The following is a 24762-nucleotide window of genomic DNA, read 5'->3' as shown; positions in this document are numbered from 1 at the left end:
TGAAGAAGACGCTGTGGCTGTTTTTGCCTTGTTTCCTTTGGTCTATTTTTCCTTTAAAACAAACAAACAAACAAAAAACAAAAACAAAAACAACATACCTACAATACCAGCACCTGGGGAAGATGAGGCAGGAAGATAACAATTTCAAGCCCAATCCGGGCAATTTAGTGACTTGACAAGATGCTGTCTCAAAATAAAAAGTCTGGATATGCAGCTCAGAGCAAAGGCCTTGGACTCAGTCACCAGTAATGGAGGCAAAAAACAGACAGTTCCCAAGACTTAACACAAAGTTAATACAGGAATTTCTCTCTATCTACCTGTGAAGGAGTTGGAATGTTCTTTAAAGTTCTTTAATCTCAGGTATTCTGGCTCACAGTGAACTGAACCCACAGAGATGAGACTTCCAGGAAGATGGCAGAGTTTTGAGAAGCAGCAAATCAGCATCTCCAAGATTTGCAGTCCAGATGCTAGAATATAGCAATGTGGGGAATAGGAGGACAGGGGCAGTGGGTCCCTGGGGCCCAGCAGGGATCCCAAGTGAGAACTGGAGTCCACAGGGAGAGTGAAGAGAGGTACCTCAACACAGAAGAGAGAGGTGGCAAATAGCACTTTCTCCCTGAATCTTGACTCACAGCATGAGATAAAGCAGCTTGAACCTACAAAGGCAAGGTTAACTATGAGTGACTCCAGAGGTTTCCACAGAGAAATGCACCAGTGGAACAGAGCAGTGGATGCTGCAGGATGCAGTGGCTGGTGAGTGATTCCAGTTCACATGTCCCCAGCAAAGGGTGACTGGCTAGTCGCCATTTTGAAAAGGGGCCAGCTGAACCTGGGAATCAGAACAGTCATGGGTTGGCTGCATCTAGTGGATCCCAGTGCCAGCTGTGAGAGACAACTCAGGTCAGGGAGCTGAGCTCAAGATAGCAAGATGTTCCCAGGGTATTGTAGGCTGAACAACTCTAGGTTTCAGCCTCACAGACAGGAACCGGGAATAGTCTGAATTTCAGTGGAGTTGAAAGTGCAAGCTTCTTAAGTTATCCACCACCCTGCCCTAATTCTACTGTACGCTTGCTGTGACAACACAGATCTATCTGGTCTGTCTTTTCCCTTTGTCTACCAGTGACAGCAGAAGCAGACCCTAAAGTGGACACGGTTTCTTCCTTTCTTTGCATTTTTTTCTTGATTGTTCATGTTTTTATGTGTGTGAATATTGCTGCTAGGTTTTTTGTTGTTCTTTTGTTCTGCTCTTATCTCTGTTTCTTCCGTCTCTCTTTTTCTCCTGTTTTATTTCCACTGGTTTCCCAAAGCTTGTACAATCTTCCTTTGTCCTTCAAATTTGCTTCTAATCTTTTTTTCTTCTCTTTCTCTATTTTTTCCTCTTATTCTTTTTAAACTTCTCTCCTGAGGGTACAAATCACTCTTTTAAGGGCTATTTACTGCATACAACTTTCTAGTTTGTTAGATTTTGTTATTTAACTACAAATCTTGCTCATACAGTTAAAGGTGGCAAATAGAAATGACCACAGTTTGCCATTTTCTAGGCTGTGCTTAATGATATTGTCATTACTGATTGAATGACGATTCAATGTTCCCTGAAATGAACAGACATTTCTCAAAGAAGCAAACACAGAAAATATATGAAAAAATGTTCCACATCACTGGTCATTTGAGAGATGCAGATAAAAACAATACTGAGATTCCACCTCACTCCAGAAAGAATGGCAGCTATCAAGAAATCAACCAATAACAAATGTTGGCGGGGTTGTGGGGAGAAAGGAACCCTTCTCCATTGTTGGTGGGAGTGCAGACTGGGGCAACCACAGTGGAAATCAATATGGAGATGCCTCAGAGAGCTGGGACTAGAGGTTCCATTTGACCCAGCTATCCCTCTGCTGGGTATCTTTCCAAAAGAATTAAAAGTATCATATCACAGTCATATATGTGCACCCATGTTTATAGCGGCACAGTTTGTAATAGCTAAAATTTGGAAACAGCCCAACTGCCCATCAGTTGGAGACTAGATAAAGAAGGCATGGTTTTCCTATAAAATGTAGTACTTAGCCATAAAGAATGAGAAACTAGAGTCATTCATAGGAAAATGGATGCATATTGAGGCCATACTCTCAAGTGAAATAAATAAGACACACATGTGTAAATACTGAAATAGTTTCTCTGGTGTGAAAAACTAAAAATGTAAATTGTATAACTGTATACAAATTGTATAACTGAATGTGAAATAGGAAGAAAAGGGCTAAAGGTGTAGAGGAAATGGGAAGGGTAGGGGAAAGGAAATAAGGGACAAGAAAAAAATGAGAAGAGGAAAAAAATGAAAACAAAATCTTTGTAAATAGAGGACAGTGGAGGGGGTAAAGGAAGGGCAGGGGTATGGGAAAAAAATGAGAACCAAGATCTCTCATGTAAGGGTACAAGATCCCAGAATGTACTGCATACTTAAAAAGTACCAATAAACTCAGTAAGATTTAAAAAAAAAAGCTGTTAAGAGAAAAAGAAACAATCATCACCTATAAAGGAAGCCCATCAGAATCACAGCAGACTTTTCCACATAAACCCTTAAGCCAAAGACAGCTAGGAGTGAAGTATTTCAAGCCCTAAAAGAAAGCAATCTCTAACCCAGATTGATGAATCCTGCAAAACTATCTTTCAAAATTGATGGAGAAATAAGATACTTCCATGACAAAGAACACCTGAAGTAATTCATGACCACTGAACCAGCACGCCAAAATATATTAAGGATATTGTAGAAAAAGATAATTAAAACTATAATTCTGTAAACCCCAATATAATGAATTCACCAGGAAAGGCAAGTATGTAAACAGAAGGGAAAGAAAGGGAACCAACAATAAGAAAATTATATGACAAAGGTAAGTCAACACATTAGTTATAACCATCAATGTAAACGGTCTCAATTTACCAATTAAAAGAAACAGATTGGCAGAATGGATCAAGAAACAAGATCCAACAGTATGCTGCAAACAAGAAACCTATTAACTCAAAAAGCAGTTCATAGATTGAAAATCAAAGGATGGAAAATAATCCATGTGACAAGAACCCAGAAAAAAAGCAGGAATAGCTATTCTATCTGCAGACAAAATAAATTTTAAGTCAAAACTGATCAAGAGAGACAAAGAAGGTCACTACATACTTGTTAAGGGAACAACCCAAGAGGATTGCATATATATAAATATATATGCACCAAATACCAGGACATCCAACTACATCAAATTTTAATGATATAAAAAATAAGCATTGATACAATTGTAATAGGAGAGTAAATACCCCACTGTCACAAATAGATCAACTAGATGAAAAAAATCAACAAAGAAATATGAGAACTGAACCAAACCTGTGAACAAGTGGATACAGTAGATATCTACAGTGTTCCACCTCACATGAGAATACACATTTTCAGCTGTGAATGGGATACTGTCCAAAATAGGACACGTATTAGCTTATAGAACATGCTTAAGTAAATGCAAAGGAATTTAAATTCTCCTATGCATAGTATGAGACCACAGTGCCATGAAATTGGAAATCAATGGCAAGAGAAACCACAAAAACTATAAAAATACATGGAAATTGAATAATACCCTCCTGACCAAACAATGGGTCACAAATGAAATTAAAGAAGAAAAATTAGTTCCTACAGTTGAATGATAATGCCAACACAACAAACGAAAACTTACAGGACACAAAGACAGCACTCCTATTAGGGAAATTTCTACTGATGAATTCCCACAAAAGAAAAATAGAATAACTGCAAATAAACAACCTACACCTCAGGTTTCTTTAAAAAAAAAAAGAGTAAGTTAAGCCCAAAGTTTGTACAAGGGAGGAAATCATAAAGATCAGAGGACAAATTTTTAGTATATGTGCTGCTGAAGCAAGCATATCAGAGCAGAAATCAATGCAATTGAGACTAAGTAAACAATACAGAGACTCAATGAACTGAAGAGTTGGTTTTTTGAAAGATTAAATAAAATTGACAAATTCTTAGCCAATCTTATTATAAACTGGAAAGACTCAAATCCATGCAATTAGGAATGCAAAGCATGAAATCACAACAGATCCTACAGAAGATCATCAATACCTACTTCAAAAACCTGTATTCTGATAAGATGGAACACACAGAATAAACTAATTCCTAGATACATATGAACTACCAAAGCTGAATCAAGAAGATACAAAAATTCTAACAACCAAGTACTGGTCAATGAAATTAAAGTTGTAATTAAAAGTCTACCAACAAAGAAAAGTCCAGCTCCTGATGGATTCACTGCTGAATTCTACAAGAAATTTAGAGAAGATCTAATGCCACTACCCCTCAAACTCTTTAATGAAGTTGAAAGGGAAGCAATACTCTAAAACTCCTTTCTGGAAGCAAGCATTACCATGATACCAAAACCAAAGAGAGATCCAATAAAAAAAGAGAACTACAGGTCATTCTCCCTAACAAACACAGACACAAAAATCCTCAATAAGATACTGGCAAACAGAATTCAGCACATCATTAAGAAAATTATATACATCATGACCAAGCAGGATTCATCCCTGGGATGCAGGGATAGTTCAACATTTGCAAATCAATGAATGTAATAAACCATATTAACACAATCAAGGACAAAAACCATATAATCATCTCAATAGCTGCAGAAAAAGCATTTGACAAAGTCCAACATCCATTTATAATAAAAACCCTACAGAAAATTGGAATAGATGGTCTTTATCTCAACCTGATAAAAGCCATCTGTGACAAACCAACAGCCAACAGCATACCAAGTGGTTAAACTGAAAGCTTTCACTCTAAAATCAGGAACAAGACAAGGATTTCCCCTATCAAACACTTCTATTCAATATAGTTCTGGAAAATTAGCCAGAAAAGTTAATTAAGAAACATAAACAAAAAGAATAAGGATAGGAAAGGAAGATGTTAAATTATCATTTCTTGCAGATGACATGATATTCTATATAGAAAGTCCCCAAAACTCCACCAAAAGACATCTAGATGTAATAACCAAATTCAGCAGTGCAGCTGGATACAAAGTCAACACTCAAAAATCAATAGCATTCCTGAACACAAATAATAAACTCACTGAGAAATTAAGGAAACTACATCTTTCACACTAGCATAAAAATGATAGACATCAATCTAATGAAGGAAGTAAAAGAACTATAGTGCTCTGAAAAAGGAGATCCAAGAGGCTATCAGAAAACAAAAATGTATCTCTTGTTCTTGGGTAGGAAGAACGAACAGCGTGAAAATGGCCATACTTCCAAAATACCAATAGCGTATTTCACAGAATTAAGAGAAAATAATCCTAAAACTCATTTGGAACTAGAAGAGACCTAGAATACCAAATGCAATTCTGAGCAACAATGGCAAGGAAGAGGGTATCATAATCCCTGACTTGAAATTGTATTACAAAGCTATCATGATATAATCAGTACGGAACTGTCAAAGGTTCAATGGAATGGATTAGAAGATACAGAAACAACTCCAAACATATTCAGTCACTTATCTTTCCAATTTCAGTACATGGGCCATCGAAGCAAGCACTATCCATCTTATCTTTGACAAAGAGGCCAGACACCTTCACTAAAAGATAAGCTTCTTTAATAAGAGGTTACTTATTAGCTTAGTGCTGGAAATACTGGCTTTCCACATACTAAAGATTAAAATAGACCCATCTCTCTCAAAATACACTAAACTAAAATCAAAATGGATCAAAGATATAAATATTAAAAGAGAAACACTAAATCTTCTGGAAGACAGAATAGGTAGTACTCCTGACATAGGAGACTATGACTAAAACCCCAGCAAAGACTATGAATAAAACCCCAGCTGCACAGGAAACATTACAAATAATCAACAAATGGGATCTCATTTTGTTGAAAAGCTTTTGTATAGCAAAAGAAATCACCATCCGTGTGAGGAGACAACACAACAGTGTGGGAAAAATTTTGCCAGCTGTTCTTCAAAGACAGACTTAAAATCTAGAATATATGAATAATTTTTGAAAATCAGACCCCCAAATTTAAAGACCCAATCCAAAAATGGGCATCTGAAATGAAAAGACACCTCTCAGACAAAGAAGTACAAAGGACAACTAAGTATATGAAAAAACGTTCAACATCACTGTTCACTCAAGAGACGCAAATTACAAAGCTGAGATTCTATCTCACTCCAGAAAAAATGGCTATTAACAAGAAATCAACCAATAACAAATGCTGACAGGGCCATGAGGAAAAAGGAACCCTGCTCCACTGTCGGGAGACTGCAGACTGGTGCAACCACTGTGGTAATCAGTGTGGACAGTCCTCAAAAAACTAAAACTATAGGTTTTATTTGACTTAGCGGTTCCCTTTCTTAGTATCTTCCCAGAATACTTAAAAGCAACATACCATAGCAATATAGGTACACACCCATGTTTATAGCAACACAATTTGTAATAGCTAAATTTTGGAAACAGCCCAAATGTCCATCAATGGATGTATGGATAATGACAATGTAGTTTATTTTTTTATACAATGGAGTACTAATTTGCCATAAAAAGGATAAACTTGTGACATTTCTAGGTAAATGGATGCCCTTTGAGACCATACTCTCAAGTGAAACAAATTGGACATATGCGTTTAAATATTGCACTGTTTCTCTGGTATGAGAAACTAAAAGGGTAAATAAGGATCAAATGTATAATAGATATTGGGAAATGGGAAGAAAATGTTCAAATGGGAAGGGGAACAAGGGAGGATGGAGGGAGAAAGGAAAGAAAAAGGAACAGAAGGAAAAAATACAACGCTTTTGAAAATGGGATGTGAAGAGAGGTTGGAGGGAGGGGAAGGAAGTGGGGAAAATAATTATCAAGATATATTATGTACAGCTACAAATTCCCTATGATAAATGTAATCACTATGTATATCTAAAATGTGCCAATAACATTTTTAAAAAACCCACAGAGGCTGCCATCTTCCTTATCCTGAAACTCTCCTTTGTCATTTTTCTTAAGAGCTTTACCCATTTATCTTCTGGAAGTCAGTTTACTTGTTCATGCTTTGTCCTCGGTGTAACTGAAGCCTCCCAATTTAGCCCGTTGACCCCAGCTCCACTGCTGGCTTGCAATGGGCCCCAAAGCTGGGGTTCTTGTTCCTAGGACAGCTGCCTCCTCACCTGCTCATCTCATCCCCTAAAAACCATGTGGCACGAAACCCATTGCTGTACCAACGAGAGAACGGGAAGCCCAGAAAAAAATCCTCTGATGCCCCCCTACATCAGACCATTTACTAGAAGCCAAGTAGAGCCGGGAACACAAGCCCTTCCAGCAAAGGGTCGTGCATATTTTCTCACTTTTCCCAGTACTGAAAGCGCTCTCTGGAGTAGAATGCAATCCTCCACAATGTCGCTTAGTACCAGGCCTGGAGCTGGACAAGAAACAGTCGGGTCCTCTACACCATGCTACTCAAAGTGTGGTCCTTGGGCCCACCGTGTCAGCATCTCCTGCGAATGTGCCTGAGGTGTGCCTGACCCCAGACCTTCTGAGTCAGACTCTGCTCTTTAACAGTACGCCCAGGATTCACAGGCCCATCAGTTTGAGAGAGTTGCTCCCCACACAGGGGAAGCTGCATATCTTCACATTTTGAGTCAATGTATTTCTATGTGCTGACTTCATGCCAACACTGGTCCCAACAATATCTCTTTTAGCAGAGTCACGCTGAACGACGTCCCTGATCTGAGCTTTGTGGACTTGTCTCCCCTGAACACAAAGGCCAAAAGATTAGTCTAAGAAACAGTCACTGGAGCCTAGAGAATACCTTATGTAATTTATACAGCAAACCAGTTTTCTTTTCTTTCCTGTTCAAAATTGTTTTATTCGAGCACCACTGAGTTGTAAACTGGAAGAGAGGTTGACTAAGGTACGACCTCACCAGACTCTCCTTCCTAAAGGGGTGTCTGCACAGTGGTGCAGTAAGGCTTCCTGGGAGCCAGTCAGATTTCTGCTTGCTGCCACCTGTGTTACCTGGACAAGTAACATGTGTGCCTCAGTTCCTCATCTTTAAAATGGAAATAAAAACAGCACTTATTTCACAGGCTGATGACAAAGATGGAATAATACTGGCATAAGATGAGCGCTCGATAAATGTGAGCTGTAGTCATTAGACATCTCCTGTGTATCAGAGTAACTTAAACCACTCTGGCCCCCGATGACTTCCTCTTGTGATCAACGCAGATTGGTGCACAGCCACCTAACATAAACCAGAATGCAAAAAAGGCGGGTGCTGAGCAGCTTCACCTACAGAAAACTGATTTGGGCCTTCCGCAAGGGCATGCACTACCTTTCACTTCAAACTCTCATGCGTGTTGACACGACTAAACACCCCAGACAGCAATCAGCCATGAAAAAATAAAGAAAAGAGAAGTACGTCTTTCGCACGCAACCTCCTGCCTCCCAGCTGTCTCCGGGGAGCACACGAGTCAAACACTGTCTGCCACAAAACGACTTTTACAAAGACAGAAAGAAGAGCAATCACACTGCGTGCTTTAAAATAGAGCCTGTGTTGTCCTTCCTTTCCATGGGAGCTGGCCAAAGGACACGCTGGCTGTTTTCCTTTCCCGGATCTCATTCCAACTTCTACTTTTATGAAAGCAGCAAAAACATACTGTGCTCTCCATTCCATCCTCATCGTTCTAAAAAAAAAAACCCACTGAAAATTAATATTGCTCTTTTTGAAAGACCAATTCCACCTCTTTCATAATTATGCCTAATCAAAATGTAAGAGCAAGCCTTCCACAAATCAAAATCAAGATAAAACCAATGACAATATTTTATTTGGGTGGGTTTTCTTCCTTCTCAGGTGACTGAGGAAATTTTACAGTGAGTTCAATTTTTTTAAGTATTTCTAGACTTGGGGGAAGATATTAAGTTTGTATATAGCCTTTCATAAAATCATAGTGTTTTCCAGCTGTGCTTTTCAGATTAATAGTATTATTATACTTTTACTAGCTGCATCATTCTGGGAGCACACCTCTTTGGAGGTCACATTTTTCTAGCTGAGTTTAATCCAATAAATTGAAGGAGTAGATATAAAATAGACCTCTCTGTTGCCGCATGGCATGGCCTTTGCTTTCCATCTCAGGAAGCCACGGAAATCTTCACGCGCTGCCTTAGCTGTCGGAGGGCAGAGGCTCTGGGATCAGCACTCCAATTCATCCCCGTCTCCTTACCTCTCCATTCAACACACTTCAGCCACCACCGATGCACTCAGTCCTTACCTGTCAGTTTTCTTCACCAGGATTGCCCTGAAAATGTGCTCAAGGGGCGTCTTCTCCAGCTTGTGCGTGGGCTGCACGAAGGGGTGCAAAGCCGCCAGGGAGAAGCCCTGCTGGTACAGCTCCTCCAGCTGGGCAGGCAGGTCCCGCAGGGAGGCCAGCCTCACCGCCGAGGACCGCGGGAGCTCGGCTGGGAGTGGAGAGAGAACAGAGAGGCCATCAGAGACCCACCAACACCACCTCAGAATGCCACCCAAGCCCCTCCTGCCTTGCCCTGGAGGACCCTCTGGGCCCCTTCTTGCTAAATATCAATTTATTCCTGTCTTTCCTGCCTTCGGAGACTTCATAAGCAGCCTGCCATCTTCCAAATTATCCAGAGGCATCAATAACTGGATGCCTTACAGCTGTCACGAATCTTCTCAGGGACCACGAAGGAAAAGTCATTTCCACCCCCAGGAAGAGATGGAAGGAAAGAAAAAGATTACACACTAATAGAAAAGTGCCAGGTGGCAAAAAACAGCACACACACAAAAAAAGTCAAAAAACAAAAGTACAGCAAAGTATCTATGACTCTTAAGACAAAGGAGAAATTAGCTGGCAAAGAAACCACTGTCCTCCTTCAACTCCCCCTTCAACATGTGAAGACGCAGGTGTCTAAAAATATACGCCAACCTTTATTTGAAAAGGCACTCCACAGAACTACACACACCAAAGCAAGTAGTATTTTTTACCTATTAAACTCATTTTTAAATTTAAATTCCCTAATTTTGAAAGGTACAGACAAGGTTTAAAAGTCAAATGATACAAATGTGTGTGCATTAAAAGGCCCACATCCTATCCTGATCCCTTGGCTTCCGTTTTTTTTTTTCTCCAGAGACAGGGATTATTTTTGAATGTATGGGGGTCATTGCTGAATTCATACACGACAGGCTTGCGTACCCTCCTCCTCGTATGCAAATGGCAGTAGAACACCACACACCTGGCTTTTAACCAATTAACAATATCCTTTTCTTACAAACCACTCCCTAGCAGTCCATGGGCTCTTCCTCATTCATTTTCCAACAGTTCCACTGCACAGCACAGAACTAATTATACAAACTGTTCTTCTATAAGGCTTTACTGAAAAATATCACTCCTACCTGGCTTCATGAGAGTGTACGTAGAGCACATTTAAACAAGACAACCCTTGATGTGGAACTGCTGGGATTGTAATCTTTCATCCATAAAGTAGTATCGATTTTCCTCCCATCAGGATACTGGGATAACCTCCTATTTTAAAAATATGGCCCTGTGAGGTAGTGATTTATATTTCTCTTATTAGGTGTTCGTATTTTATTAAACATCTCATATTTAAATGTTGTTTCCTTTTCTGTGAACTATGTATAATCTATCGAGTTTTCTATTGAATCAGTGGTCCTTTTTACATTGGTTTATAGGAACTCTTTATATATTAGGCAGTTTAGGTCTTGTGCTACCAGTTACAAACATCTTGTCCCAACTTGTTGCTTGTCTTTTGTATAAAGTAGATTTTGCCACGAATTGTTATAGAGTTGAATTTGTCAATCCTGTTTTCGATGGCTCTGAAATGTATGTCACAGCACAGACAGCTGGGACTACAAAACAATTTGGAACATGTTTTCTGTATGCACATCTTGAATATTTTCGGAATCTGTCTTGTGTAAAGGCATGTAGATAGGGAATTCAACATCCCCCCAGGGTTTATATATTTTTTTCTCACTGATTTAAAATGCAACTTTTATTATGTATTAATATATTTTAGACTGTAATATATAATTCAAATGTTAACAGTACTGTTTTTAACAATGTTCGTTTCATAATATATTTTTGTATCCAGTTAGGCTGTTTGACTCTTCCTACTTACTTTGTGAATTTTCTTGTCTAATTTGTTTTTCCAAACGGTCTTTACAAATCAGCTCATCAAATTCCCACATCTCTTCCTCCCAAATGCTGAGATATTTATTAGCTCATGCTCAAATGATAGCTTAACTGAGCGAGAATGAATATTTTTTCACCATGCTGAGCACTACTATCTGAGAACATGGCATAACTTTGATTTATTCAAGTCTTCCAGTGGGTCCCTCAGGAGCATATTAAAGTTTTCTTCACATGGATATTACATATTTATCAAATGTAGTCCTAGTTGTTTTATATTTTATTTCTATTAGAATAGATTTTCTTTATTTTACTACTGTAAGACCTACACTGGGGAAACAGGCACACTCCTCACAGCTGTAGGAACAAACCTTTCTGAGGGCAGGGTACCTTCAACCACCCACTGTCCAGCAACCCCACTACTGGTGTTTATCCTATGGCTGGACTCAAATGTCTTTCAAGATAAATGGACAAATCAGCAGCATCTCTTCGATACAACACAGTCACCAGACCTTCAGGGTTTCCAGCTGGAACAGAGCCACTCTTGATGCAGGAGGGACAACTTCTCATTGTATGACAACATGGTGGGACACCCACTGGGTACTGGGGTGGCTGTCCTGGCAGACATTTTCCTTGCTGGCCCAGGCTCCTCCTCCAGCTGACCTGGGTCAAGTCCCTCTTCTCAGCCTCCTCCTTGCCTTCAGACAGCCCCTCTGCCACACATGGCTTGGAAGAGTGTTCACCTTCCTCCAGCCCAGATAGCACTGCCAGTCTTGATATAGAGTGCATTTCCTGCTGATTATTCACAGTCACCCCAAATCTGTCACAGCAGACTTGGGATTTGTCTCTTTTCCTTTGAGTGTCTCCTAGCAGTCACTGGCTTTATCTCTTACCTAGTACTCAACAAAATACCCTGGCTTCTTACCAGAATAAGGCTTTCAAAAAATAGAAAGGCAATTGGGGAAATGGGAATACTGGCTAGAAATTCAGAAACTATAGTAATACTTCAGGTGTGATGATGGCACCATGATTATGTATAAAAGAGTCCCAACTTATTAAATGCATATCAAGACATGCACAGATCCAGGTAAGACCAGATGTCTTAGACCCATTTTTTTTTTTTTTTTTTTTTTGAGACAGGGTCTCACTATGTAGTTGAGACTGACCTGGAATTCACTCTGTATCCCAGGCTGGTCTCGAACTCACAGCGATCCTCCTGCCTCAGCCTCCCGAATGCTGGGATTACAGGCGTGCACCACCACACCCGGCCTTAGGTCCATTTTAAAACATGTGCTGTGAGGCGAGTGGGTGGATGAGCCTGGGAGAGGAGACTGGACAGGAACTAGACCTTGGTGATGGTATCTGGGAGTGAATGACACTATTCTTTCGTTATGCTTAGAAATGACCGAGATTCCCTAAAAGAGAAAAACTGCAGAAAATTAATACTCAGAGATATCCACTACAGTACTGTTCTAATAGCAGAAATCTGGAACCAAAGCATTCTTCACTGAAGACTAGTTAACACTGGGATATTCCAGTGATGAGTCCTATGACCATTAAAAAAGTTAAGGTAAATCTGTTATGTGCTAATAGGAAAATGTGTCCAGGATACCTCACTCAGGGTTTTTTTGTTTTTTTTTTAAGGAGCCTATTAATGGTAGGATCACTCATATTTTAAAAATTAAAAGGATAAATAGGTGTGAATATAAATATTTTTTCTGGAAGAAATTACAAAGAAACATTGGAAAGAGGGACTAGGACAGGGAGAAAAGAATGGAGAAGTTGTTTTTATATTTTCAAAACTATTACCAGCAACAGAGGTCATTTTGGTGAGAACTTTATAAGGCACTTTTTATTCTTTATATGTAAAAAATATTATTTGAAAGATTTTAATGTATTTTTAAAAAATAATGTGTTATTTTAAAAAATGAATTTAAAAACAAAATGTAGGAGACTTTAAGAATAGTACGTAGCATAAGACACAATGGCTCTCATTTCCACAGATCATATGCAAGCAATTTTCCGGAAAAAGAATCCATAGCAATGATTCACTCTCAATCAAGTTCCAGTCACCTGAAAAAACCTCCATTAATAACAATGACAAATGTAAGGCTGGCTAGGAAAGCAGAAAAATAAGCACTCTGTCTTTCCCTTGAGTGCTAGGTTTTGGATATGCTGCTAAAGAGAAAAAATCCAAAGGCTAATCTGGTAATAAACACAAGAGCTCAGTGGGAGAGCACTAGCCTAGTATGTTCAAGGTCCTGGGTTCAATCCTCAGTACCTCAAAAACAGAAAGAAAAAAGAATGCTGAGCCCCTCCACATTCTCCATGCATGGAAAACCTGCTATCATGTCCCAAAGCAGCTCACTGTGCTCAGGCAAGAGGGCCCCCCTGCCTTGGACCTGAGAGCAGGGCCCTCTGAGTATGCATTTCAGTTCAGCAGCAGGACCTGAGAACTCATACATGAAGACTCCTCAGGGCCACAACTCACACTCACTGAGCCATCTGAGCCCCCACAAGCATGCCCAGAAGTTCCGATACCGAGAACCACCTCCAACCTGCCCTTTGTGAAGGCAAGGACACTGGATCTGAGGCAAGTGTCCATCTGCGACTCTGCCCCACTTCATGCAGTCCAGCCCTGGAACTCCCTGCCCCACCAGCACGAGGCCTTCTCTGGGGACCACACAAGCTGTATCCCCATTCCACTACGACGGTGCTTGCACCCCGTGTAGCCACCCCTGGACTCAAGGCAGGGCATGGACTGAAGTCAGAACTCACCACAGGTGCAGAATATAGGGAGCACCAAAAACTCAAAAGATAAGTATTTAATGCAATATGTGAAAAACTAAAAACTGCCAAAAATCCATGATCAACAAAGGATCAAAATTTGTAATAAAGACAGGATCGGTCTCACCAATTTTTCTTTTCACCTCAAGCATCACTACAGCTCACAGGGCACCATTTACCCATCTTGTATTTATTTAAAATCGTGCCTCACTCGCTTCACCCTAGTCCTGGCCAGAGCCCAAGGCCTTCCTCTGTCATCTTGCAAAAGCTAGGCAGGGCCTTAAGGAGAACAGGACCAGGTCGCCTGTGCAGTCAGCAGGTCACAAGCTATCGAGAAAGGTTTAGCCATGTGTGGCCACGACACTGATGGTTTCTTTGAAAAACTGAACGTACACAGGTAGATACGGAAGCCTTTCTGGGGAGGCACTTTCACAACACCGATCAAACCTAAAACCACTGTGCAGTGCTAAGGCCCCTCTTCTAAGATAAAGTTCCACATAAAGGGCATCCGTGTATCTGTTTCTACAGTTTGATCTTTTTTTTTTAAATGTGTCAACCTTTACATGGATTTCAATACTTTTATATATAAAAGACTTATGCATCACTCTGTAATAAAAAAAAAAGCAAATAAATAAATAAAAATAAAAGCAGAGGATGTGGTTGGAAGACAGGATCTTAACATTAACTGCGTGCTTCACCAGCCACTTTCTCTGGGCACGCAAACTCCGTGGAGATGGCTCTAGCCTGTCTACCACCAGAGTGGCTGTGAGAGTCAGACGGGATGACGTGTACACGCCCCACAAAGCCCCAAAACAGTCACAGGCAGTGGCCTGGCGTGACAAGCCGATGCCTGGCAGGGAGTTGCTCAGGGAGGATGGCGACAGAATGGGCTAGGACCATTTTCGTTCTCCATTCCTACCCATACCCCTAGCCTCCATACTCCCAACTCGGTGCACTGAAAATATTAGTCAGTGGGCTGCTTTATAGTAAATTGCTTCCTGAATAAAACATAGTACCTTTTAAATTTTTATCTTAAAATCTAAAGATATATCGCCTGTCAAAACTCGGTAGTTTTATGACTTTAATTTTTGGTATGCATGCTGTCAAAGTAAGTTTAGCCTCATGGTTAAAAAAACAAATAAAAATGAATCACAACAATCTTATAATAAAAAAGACTTCTATATTGTAAAGATGATTAAAGGTCTTAATTTCATATTTCTATCTGAAACTTAACCTTAAAAATAACAAAGACAAGGGCTAGGGATTTATCAGTAGCTCCAAGCCTGGCTTGCAGGCTCGAAGTCCTGAGTTTGAGCCCCAGTACTGAAAAGAAAGAAAGAAAAAGACAAAAAAAACCTAGTTCTCAAAAAGTGACCAATTACCCAATGTTATTACTAGAAGTTGGATGGACATCCTAATTGTAGCCCCTTGGTCTGTTTCTCACCCTACCCATTAGAAAAACCTCTCCTCTACTTTGTTTTGTAATAGTTGTCTGATTTCATTTATAGATTATGTAACCTCGGATAAGTCACATAACTCCCTCCCCGTCTCTGGGGTCCTTTATTTATGAAGACTCTAGATAGGCAATTGCAAAAGGAGCTTCCAACTTTAAAAATGCAGTAATTTTATTATTTCCACTTGAAGACTAAGGAATCGGTTTCTGTCTAAAAACTGACATTGGATAACACCATAAATGCTTTCAGTGTCAACTAGTAGAGCTTCACAAATCAGGGCCAGAACAAGAATAAGGGACAATTACACATATGTGCAGTGGGTAGAAAGAAGGAGGAATAGTTCAGTAGTGGAACACGCCTGGGCCCTGTGTTTGATGTCCAGGACTGTAAAAGAAGAGGGAAGTGGAGGTAGGAAGAGGGAGGACAGTACCTGTGGTCAGAAGGGAGAGGAACGGAAGGTGCTGAGCTAAGAGCACACCTCCTGCCCGCCCTGCACTAGGGAGGATGCTGCAGGCTCTGACCGCCCTGGGGCACTGTGGGAGCTTTACAGGGGACGTCCAGGGAATGAAAAAAGAGACGCCTGAGCAGTGTGGGGGAGGAAAGGGGTGTTTCAGGACTATCACTGGGGGTGATGGGTCCCCCCTTCATCCTGAAGGAGAGTTACCAGAAAAGGGTGTGAGTTTTTCTGGAGTTACTTTGGCTTCCTGGACTTTGACCAGGACAGCACTCTGGGACTAAACCACAGAAGCCACTGCATAACAAGTTATTTCCAAATAGAAATTCATATGCTGAGGATGAAATTGTCTTAGCCACTGCTACTCTCCGGTGAAAGACAATGTGACCCTGCCCAGAGTGGGTAGCACCGTTAGTGCTGATCACACATTCCTCTCCACTTGGGAATCGATCACATCCCCACAATCTGTGTCCAGTGATCAGACCACAAGCATCTATTCTGGTCACCCACTGTACTCCTCCACACATCTTCCTTCCATCCCTGCCTCCATCTCAATGCAGTGCAAAGACCAGCTCTCTGGTTGGCTGGTCTCACCTACCACTAGAAACATTCACTGCAAATTCACTGTAATCACGATAGTATGGCATTGGCACAGAAATTAAACAGAGCAAAGGAAGAATAAAGAATAAGGAATAGATTAAGGTACAAAGTTTAGAGCCACATAATTATATTCCGAATCCCTTGGAAATCCATGTTCTAATAAAGTGGCACTTCCTTCAGTGGTGAAGTTATGTTCATGTAATTAGCACAGTTAGCAAATATAGCTACCTAGAAGAAAATAAAGTTTGATCCCTACCTCACACCTTAACTCTAACCTGGTGGTTCTCAACTGGGGGCAAGTTTTGTTTATCAGTGGACATTTGAGAATGTCTGTAGACATTTTCGACCATCACATTTGCAAGGGATTGGGGAAAAACTGCTATTAGCAGCATTAGTGGGCAGACATCAAGAATGCTTCAAAACAGCCTACAGTGCACAAGGTTAGAGGGACAGGGGGCCTGGTATAGACTTCAAGGCCTAAACAGAGTCCTCCAGGGGCCAGGCAGATAAAATAAACAATAAACACAAATTAAGGAAGGAAGGATGGAAATTGGAAGCCCCACCTGGCCCACATCAGCAGTGTCTTGCCCTAGCCTGGTCACTTTCCATGGCCATTTGGGCCCAAGGCACCAGAACTTCTAATTCTTATTTTTAAGAAGCCCCAAAATCTTCATTTCCACAATCTTTGAATTTTCAATTCCATAATGCCCATGCCAAGTTCTAGATGGGGCATTTGAGAAATGTGGGAGTATGGAGACCCCACATCTCCTCTCTGCCTTCCTCTTGGCACTGGCCAAGCACAGCATGGGCACCTGTAATCACATGCTGAAGAGTGGGCCCCACCTCTCACTCCTGTATCACCAGGGTACATACAAGGACTTCAACGACACATCTACAGGACAATGACACCGGCCTCTATTTCCTAAATCCCCTCTCTTCTATACCGGTGTTGAGATAAACAAAGAGTTCAGAACCACATAATTCTATTTTCAGCCCCTTGGAAATCTATTTCCTGACTCTACCAACAAGAGGATTTTTAAAAATCAAAATATTGAAACTGCTGTTGAAAATGCATTTTAGGCGGCACGACAGTCCAAAGGTCTTTTGAATGTGTTGTTTTCAGAAATTAATTCCAAGTAAACAAGCCATTATTTCAAGAGCTAAAAAAAGAATGAAAACAGGGAAAAGCATAAAACACAAAACCAAACATTTCTGAACACTCTTGGAGATAAAGTAAATTTTGTTTCTGCTATGACTATGTTTTGCTTAGAAAAACATTCTGCAGCCCCATTTCTTCCCTGGAAACCAAGCTCTTCAGACATCTATGCAAGAGTAAAGCCTCTGCTGTTTCAGACTCCATTACCGGGAGCAAACCAGCTTCCAACACAAGAAACAGACACAGCAACCAACACCATCAAGCGGGCCGCAGCATCTACTTCTATTATTCTGCCCAGGAATCATTTGTGACTTTAACCTGATTATTCCAAGTCCGACTTTGCTTTTCTAATTACATCTCCTAATGGATCTGTCAATACCAAGAGCACAACTTGACAAAGACCCACCTCCCCTCTGGTAATTTCCCTCACAGGTGAAGCTGATAATGACACTACTCAACCAAGTCTTTTTTTTTCCCTTTAATTCCTGAAAGACTGCTATTTCTAGAATATCAATCTGCCTGGGGTTTGCATTAGATCCGATGTAGCAAAACACTAATATCTATCATTTTTTAATGTTGAGTTTTTTTCAAGTATTGGTACGGAATAGGAATTCAATTTTTAAAACAGTATGTGCGGTCCATGTTTTCTATGTGTCACTTCTAAATCTGGGGAAAAAATGAAAACGTTAACTTTAGGGCTCTTAAAATTCAAGTTTCTGTCATCTCATTAAATTATATTCAAGTTTCTGAAACACACACACACACACAAAATGAAAAAGAAAAAACGAATGGCCTGGTGGCACGTGCCTGTAACACTACCACTCTAGGAAACTGAGGCAACAAAGCAAGGTCCTATCTCGGGAGAAAACAAAAAAGGCTGGGCATGCAGCTCAGTGCAAAGGCCCAGTTCAAACCCCAGTACCCGCCCACACACACTCACTCACTACATACAGGTTCGGGAGACCACATCATCATAACACTATTCTTTTTTTTTTTTTAAATTGAAGCAGAGTTCCAAAAGCATAAATTTTACCATCAAAAATGAACAACTGGGTGGCATTTGGCACACTTTTAATCTTGTAAAATCATCAGTTTATCCAGGCCTAAAACATTTTTCTCGACCCCCAAAAGAACCCCTGGATAACACTAAGTAGTTATTTTTCATCCCCTCTCTGATAACTACCAATATGCTCTCATAAAACACTGTCTGTATTTTTAACTTTAACCAATTTATTTATTTTTTATTGTATATATTTAAGGCATACGGCACGTTCTGACATACATACACTCAGGGATCTCCACCCTCAAGCCAATTAACACTTCCATCATCTCACACAGTTATCTTTCCTGTGTGTGCAGAGAAACTGAAAGCCATTCCCTTAGCAAATCTTTGGCATAAAATACTACCACCAAGTCTTCCTGTCATCCACTAGATCTCTACACTTATCCTAGGCAAGGGCAACTTTGTTCCCTCTGACCTGCTTTGCCCCTCCCTACTCTCCACTGCCCCCATTCTGTGACTTCTATGTATTTTTTTTTAAGGTTCCACAAATAAACAAGATCATATATATTCCACTCTGTGTCTGGTTTCTTTCACTTAACGTAATATTCCCTAGGACTGTTTCTTTAATACTCAATAGCATTCTACTTGAATACAAGTAAGTTTCCTTACCCATTTGTCCAGTGACACTTGGATTGTGTCTGTATCTTAGCTACTGTAAACGTGGTGCACAGCTGTCTTCAGGAGACGCCACGTTCATGTCCTCTGTGCATAGACAAGGAGGGGTTGCTGAGTCATACAGTCTTTTTCCCCCTCTCTGGGAAACTCCATGTCATTTTCTACAGCGACTGCACTGATCTACGCTCATTTCCACCAACAGTGTACAGGGCTCCTTTTCCTCCACACTCATCCACGATCGGCATCTTCCGCCGTTCTGATAGCCATTCCAACAGGTGTGAGAGTGTCTCGTCCTGGTTTGGATTTGCATCTCCCTGATGATTAGGGATGTTAATCAGCACACGTTCATGGATCTGTGGGCTGTGTTTATACGTCTTCTTTGGAGAAATGTCTATTCAGTTACGTATTTTGCTCATTATTTTAATCAGGCTATTTGGCTTTTTGCTATGGAACTGTGTAAGTTCTAAAACACTATCCTTAACACCTTAACTAAATTATGGATAAACAGAGGGGAGATCTCAGTAAGACTAAAAGCACTTCTTTTGGCTTCTGCAGACCTAGGACTGCGCAGGTCAATCAGGGAGTAATTGGCAAAGCAACAGATGCCTCATCAAATGAGTTCTTAAGAGGCAGCCCAGCAGATCACAGAAGACTGTTAAAACATCAGACTGCCATGGCAACGGGGAGGCGGGGAAGTGGCAGGAGGGAGGGTCAAGGAGCTACTGGTTTGCCTGTCGATTCAAAAGGTCATATGCAGTCGCTGAATTACACACAAGCACACACATGCTACACACACAACACTGTGCGGTAAAAGCCCCACTGCGTCACTGTGTGTAAAATTCCCATGACTGTACCCATTGATTTAAATCAAAACATGACATTATTGCTCATCTCCCCAGTCCACTTGGTCACAGAAGAAACAGGCTAAGGTTCCTTAATAAACCTTTTAAGAAACAACAAGCCCCCGCTGGTTAGATTTAGTGGTGAGTACTCAAATATTAAAAACAACTAGCTTGAAATTAGATGTTTATAAAAATGTTTGATATACTTGAATGTACATCTGATAGAGAAGGGAGGACACAAAAGATCACCAAGTCGTAATTGCTAACCAGACCCATCCACACCAAATCCAAGAAGAGCTCACACGTCACAGGGAAGCCAGTTATCGATATTTTATGCTGTTTTTCAAATGAAGTATGAGAGCCCCATAGCTGACACTCTGGGTAGTTCTCCTTTGATTCTGAGAGTACATTAAACTGATTGCATCAAAGACCAGCCACTAATGAATATGTACAAACAATATGGAAATTAAACTATTCAGAATGTAAATGAGACCCTATATGGATTTCTATGACAAACTCTCAAGACTTTGTATAGATGTAATCAGCACCAAAAGTGTAAGGCCACTATGGCACGATCTCAGAAAAATAATTCATCTTTGCATGGTATTTTTGAGGAGTCTCGGGCGTGTGTGGAAGTCGTGGATCCTGCTGCTGCAGTGCCTCCCATAGGCAGCACACACGGGGTCCTAGACCCACTGTGACCCTGGAGTCACGTAGCCCACACAGGGTCTCACTCATCCGTCTGCTAGAAAAGCCACTAGGAGCCAGGAAGGCCACTAGCTCTTTGGAAAACAAGGGACAAAGCATTTTTTAATTCCCTCATTTATGTAATGCGTGGACCTTCCACAGCAGAAAGGCCGAAGACCCCACAGCTCATCCATACTACAGACTAAATAGAAATCATAAAAATGAGTTGGATCCATGACTCCGAGCTTCAGTAATATCTACTATAGATTGAGAAAAGTATGATCGAGTAATACATGCATTTCATGCACCCATTTTTGTAAAAACCACACTGAAGCTCATAGATGCGTGTCTAGGCTTGTGGGAGGACACAGAAGGCAGGAAGGGAGACCCACTAGGGGGTCAGCATCATTAATTCAGGGTCAGGAGCATGCAAAGATCAACTATTTTTTAAATCGCTTTCAATGCTTCACCTCAAAGCAACACAACTAAATAATGTTAATGAAACAGAACTGATTAAGAGGACAATTACAGTCCTAGTAACACTATTATAATCCTATCGACACTAAGTTTTTCAACAGCCAATTTCATGGGCCAGGATAATCCTCTAAGTTTCATGGGCTCCACCCCCGCAAAAAATTCAAGGTTGGGGCGAGGAAGGGCAGAGAGAAAGAAAAGTGGGGAAGGGGGGGGAATTTAATTCATAATCCGCTATTTATGAGCAGCCAACCATCCTAACAACTCTCACTCTGAGCTCCCTACATCTGCTGTCCAAGACAATAGCCAGCAGCCGCATGCAGCTGCTGAGAGTATGAATCATGGCTAGTCCAAATTAGATGTGCTAAAGTATAAAAATGTAAAACAATTTCAAAGACCACATGGACAAAAGAAGGCAAACTGATTTTTTTTCAATATGGTAACAAACTGAAATTACAATATTTTGGCTCTATTGGGATTAAATAAATTATTACATTTTACTTCTTTTGCCTTTTAAAAACATGGCTCCTGGCAAATTTACACTTACATATGTGGCTTGAAGTGTATTTCCACTGGATATTGTTGATCTTTCCATACCATTACTTACCAGTCATTTGATTCACAGCATCTATCACATCTTTTAATTATACAAATTATTCACTGACTTTTTTCCTGTCTTTCCAATAAATAAATTCCACCAGGCCAGGACCCATGCTGGGTTTATGCACCAACAAGCTGGCCAACCCAGGGAAGGCTCATTAGGAGCCATCATTAAATGACGATATTGTCTACTGATAAGGCCATGATGGGACCTGAGTCTGGCCTGCTTCAGCACTTTTTCCTTCAAAGAAAGTCCACTGCAAACTGCCCCCACTGTCATTCAGGGGGAATGGTGAACTCTGAAGTCCCCACACCCTCTGGGTCCCAAGCAGACTGGCCACGAGACTAACATTTAAAACAACAACATACTCACTCATAGAAAACTGCCAGCCTTGCCAGTGAAAACCTCAGAGGAAATGTGGTAATCTTTCTACAAATTATGGTAAAAATATGTAATATAAAATGTACTGTTTTGACCATTTTTAAGTGGCACTAAGTACACTGCAGAGCAAGCGTCACCTCTACCTATGTCCAGGAAGCCTTTCAGTTTTGTTCCCCACCGCACTGCACTGCACACCTGACCTTCATTTTATTCTCTTTCCTTTCTCTGTGCCCATGAACGTGAGCCGGAGATAGGAGAGCAGCAAAAAGAAGAAAGCTGCTAAGACTCAGAATAAAGAGGCTGCTGAGAGTTGGAATGATTCACAAAGTGCCATGGGAAAAATCAAAGTCTAGAACGAGAGCAAAGGAAGAATTTTTAAAACTTTACTGTGTAGAGATGGCCAGATAATGACAGGACAAGGGCCATGGCTGTACAAATGAAGTGACTGGGAATCTTAAGCCACACAGCAGAAAGTGGTGAACAAGAAACGTTCCAAGAAATATGGTGCCCCAAAGTATGACTGCACTCTAGACTGTCACATGCACAGGACACAAGGTGATTATTTCTGTTTCTTTTCATCCTGAGTTGTCATCAGCAGGGTTTCACCTCAGTTACAGAAATTCACACTGACTTATCAATAATCTAAGAGAATTTTCCAAATGTTCTCAATAATATGCAATTAGGCACGTAGAACCCATTAGAAATGGTTTGGAAATATAAAAACACACCGAACGTAAGACTAGTTTCAAGAAGCTTATAAAGGACAGAATGATTTCCATTCTGTGGCTTAGCATGCTTCTACCCACAGCGAATCCACTTTGTCAGCTCAGACGATTCACCACTGGCTCCCATCATTGTGGAATCTGCTTTTCCTCACTGTAGTAGAAACATACTGTTTATTTAGCAGCACAGTCGCACAAGCCATTCATAAAACTCACAAAAGTTCCGTTCAATATAAGTGCATTTTAATAGATAATATTTTTCCATGTAAAATGTCATCAGAAACAGAGTCAACAAAACTCAGCCAAGTGCAAATAGGACCAGACAGTTCTCACATTCTAAATAAGGCTTCCACACCTGCGTTCTCAGCTTTGCATGAACAATTACCACGTTGATGCAAAAACTCCCAAATTGATACATGGAAATAGAAAAATCACACACAGGAGTTGAGTGGCTCCGTCTCCACTAACCGATTTGCATATAAAATTATCATCAGCACTCTCGGATTTATTTTTTACCCATATAAGAAATGGCATCTATGTTGTCTTGGGAGCCAGTTTTTATGAGGCACTTTGATTCCACTATAATGAAGAGTCCCTGATGGTGTCTGGGGTCTGTGCAGGTCTAGATGTCCCTCCCCACTGCCTTCTTACGTACTGCAGTGGAAAAGCAGGGGCATCTGAGAATGAGACCAAGTGGAACAATGAGGTGAGAGCCATAGCCAGGGAGATCTTCAGAATAAACCAAACATAAGTTGAAGAAAATCATTTCTCTGTACACCCCCAAAATGGAATCTACCAACAGACAGCACAAGAAAGTAAAGACAGACGGATTTCAACCAAGCAGGAGAAAAGTCTTCCCTAGCTTGCTGGTGACGACTTGTTGAAATGGGACACTAAGGAATTCGGCCACTGAGTTTCTCAAGGAGAAACTGAAAGACATCATGCGCTTAATAGGAATCTTGACAGTGTATTACACCGTTCTTCCCTCCCTCTTTCTGTCTTCCCTCCTACTGCTGTGGCCACTAGCCACATGTGGCAGGTGTGAAAGGAGATGAGCCAAAAGTACAAAATACGCGTATACCTTGTTCCAAAGTCTTAGTACCAAAAAACAGAATGAAAAAAACCCCTAAATAATTTCATAATGATTACATATCAAAGTAATCTTAGTTGATTTGCTTAATATTGGGTTAAATATATCATTAAAATTAATTTGCCCATTTTCCTTTTCTAATGTGGTTATTAAAAATTTTTAAATGACATCTGTGGCTCATATTTTATTTCTATTTAACAGGTCTGGCTTTGTTTTAAATGGATGCATTTTATTACAGTCTCCCCACAAAAAACCCACGGCTCCTTTGTCTACATTTTTAACAGTGCCAATTTAATTCCCAATTAAGCCTCCTTTAGCTATAGCTATGCAGAAGGTCACTTCTTTCTCCCAAAATAAACCCGTAACACCCAGGAACAGGAAAACTGGCCAAACTCTTCACAGGTTGGGCTCAAATGAATAACTTTCCTTCAAGCATATTAAATCTTTTCTTCTTACTAGCTGTCCCTATTCCACACTGGAGAAGATAAAACAACAACAACAAAAAAACTTGTTACTGCTTCTGTCTGATGTTTAGCTTCCTGGACCCTTTAAATACGCACTCTTCAAGAATCTCTAGCAACACAATCACACCAGCTTTTAAAGTGTTTACCTCTCAGCAGCATCTGGGCTCTCAACCTCTTTTTTTTTTTTTTTTTTTTT

At 40.5% G+C, this 24762-nt stretch overlaps 1 protein-coding gene across 1 annotated transcript in view; it reads right to left on the bottom strand.

Annotated features, from left to right (window-relative positions):
- Rftn1 (raftlin, lipid raft linker 1) overlaps positions 1-24762 on the bottom strand; it is a 189491-nt gene that overhangs the window by 101397 nt on the left and 63332 nt on the right. Inside the window, exon 3 of the mRNA XM_010612786.3 lies at positions 9287-9473. Coding sequence (XP_010611088.1) covers positions 9287-9473 — 187 coding nt within the window. The remainder of the gene's footprint in view (positions 1-9286; positions 9474-24762) is intronic.

This window comes from Fukomys damarensis, unplaced genomic scaffold, assembly GCF_012274545.1.
Source record: "Fukomys damarensis isolate Sample0158 unplaced genomic scaffold, DMR_v1.0_HiC HiC_scaffold_28, whole genome shotgun sequence".
NCBI lineage: Eukaryota > Metazoa > Chordata > Mammalia > Rodentia > Bathyergidae > Fukomys > Fukomys damarensis.
The sequence above is the reverse complement of the archived record's forward strand: the minus strand, read 5'-3'. Positions and strand labels throughout refer to the sequence as shown.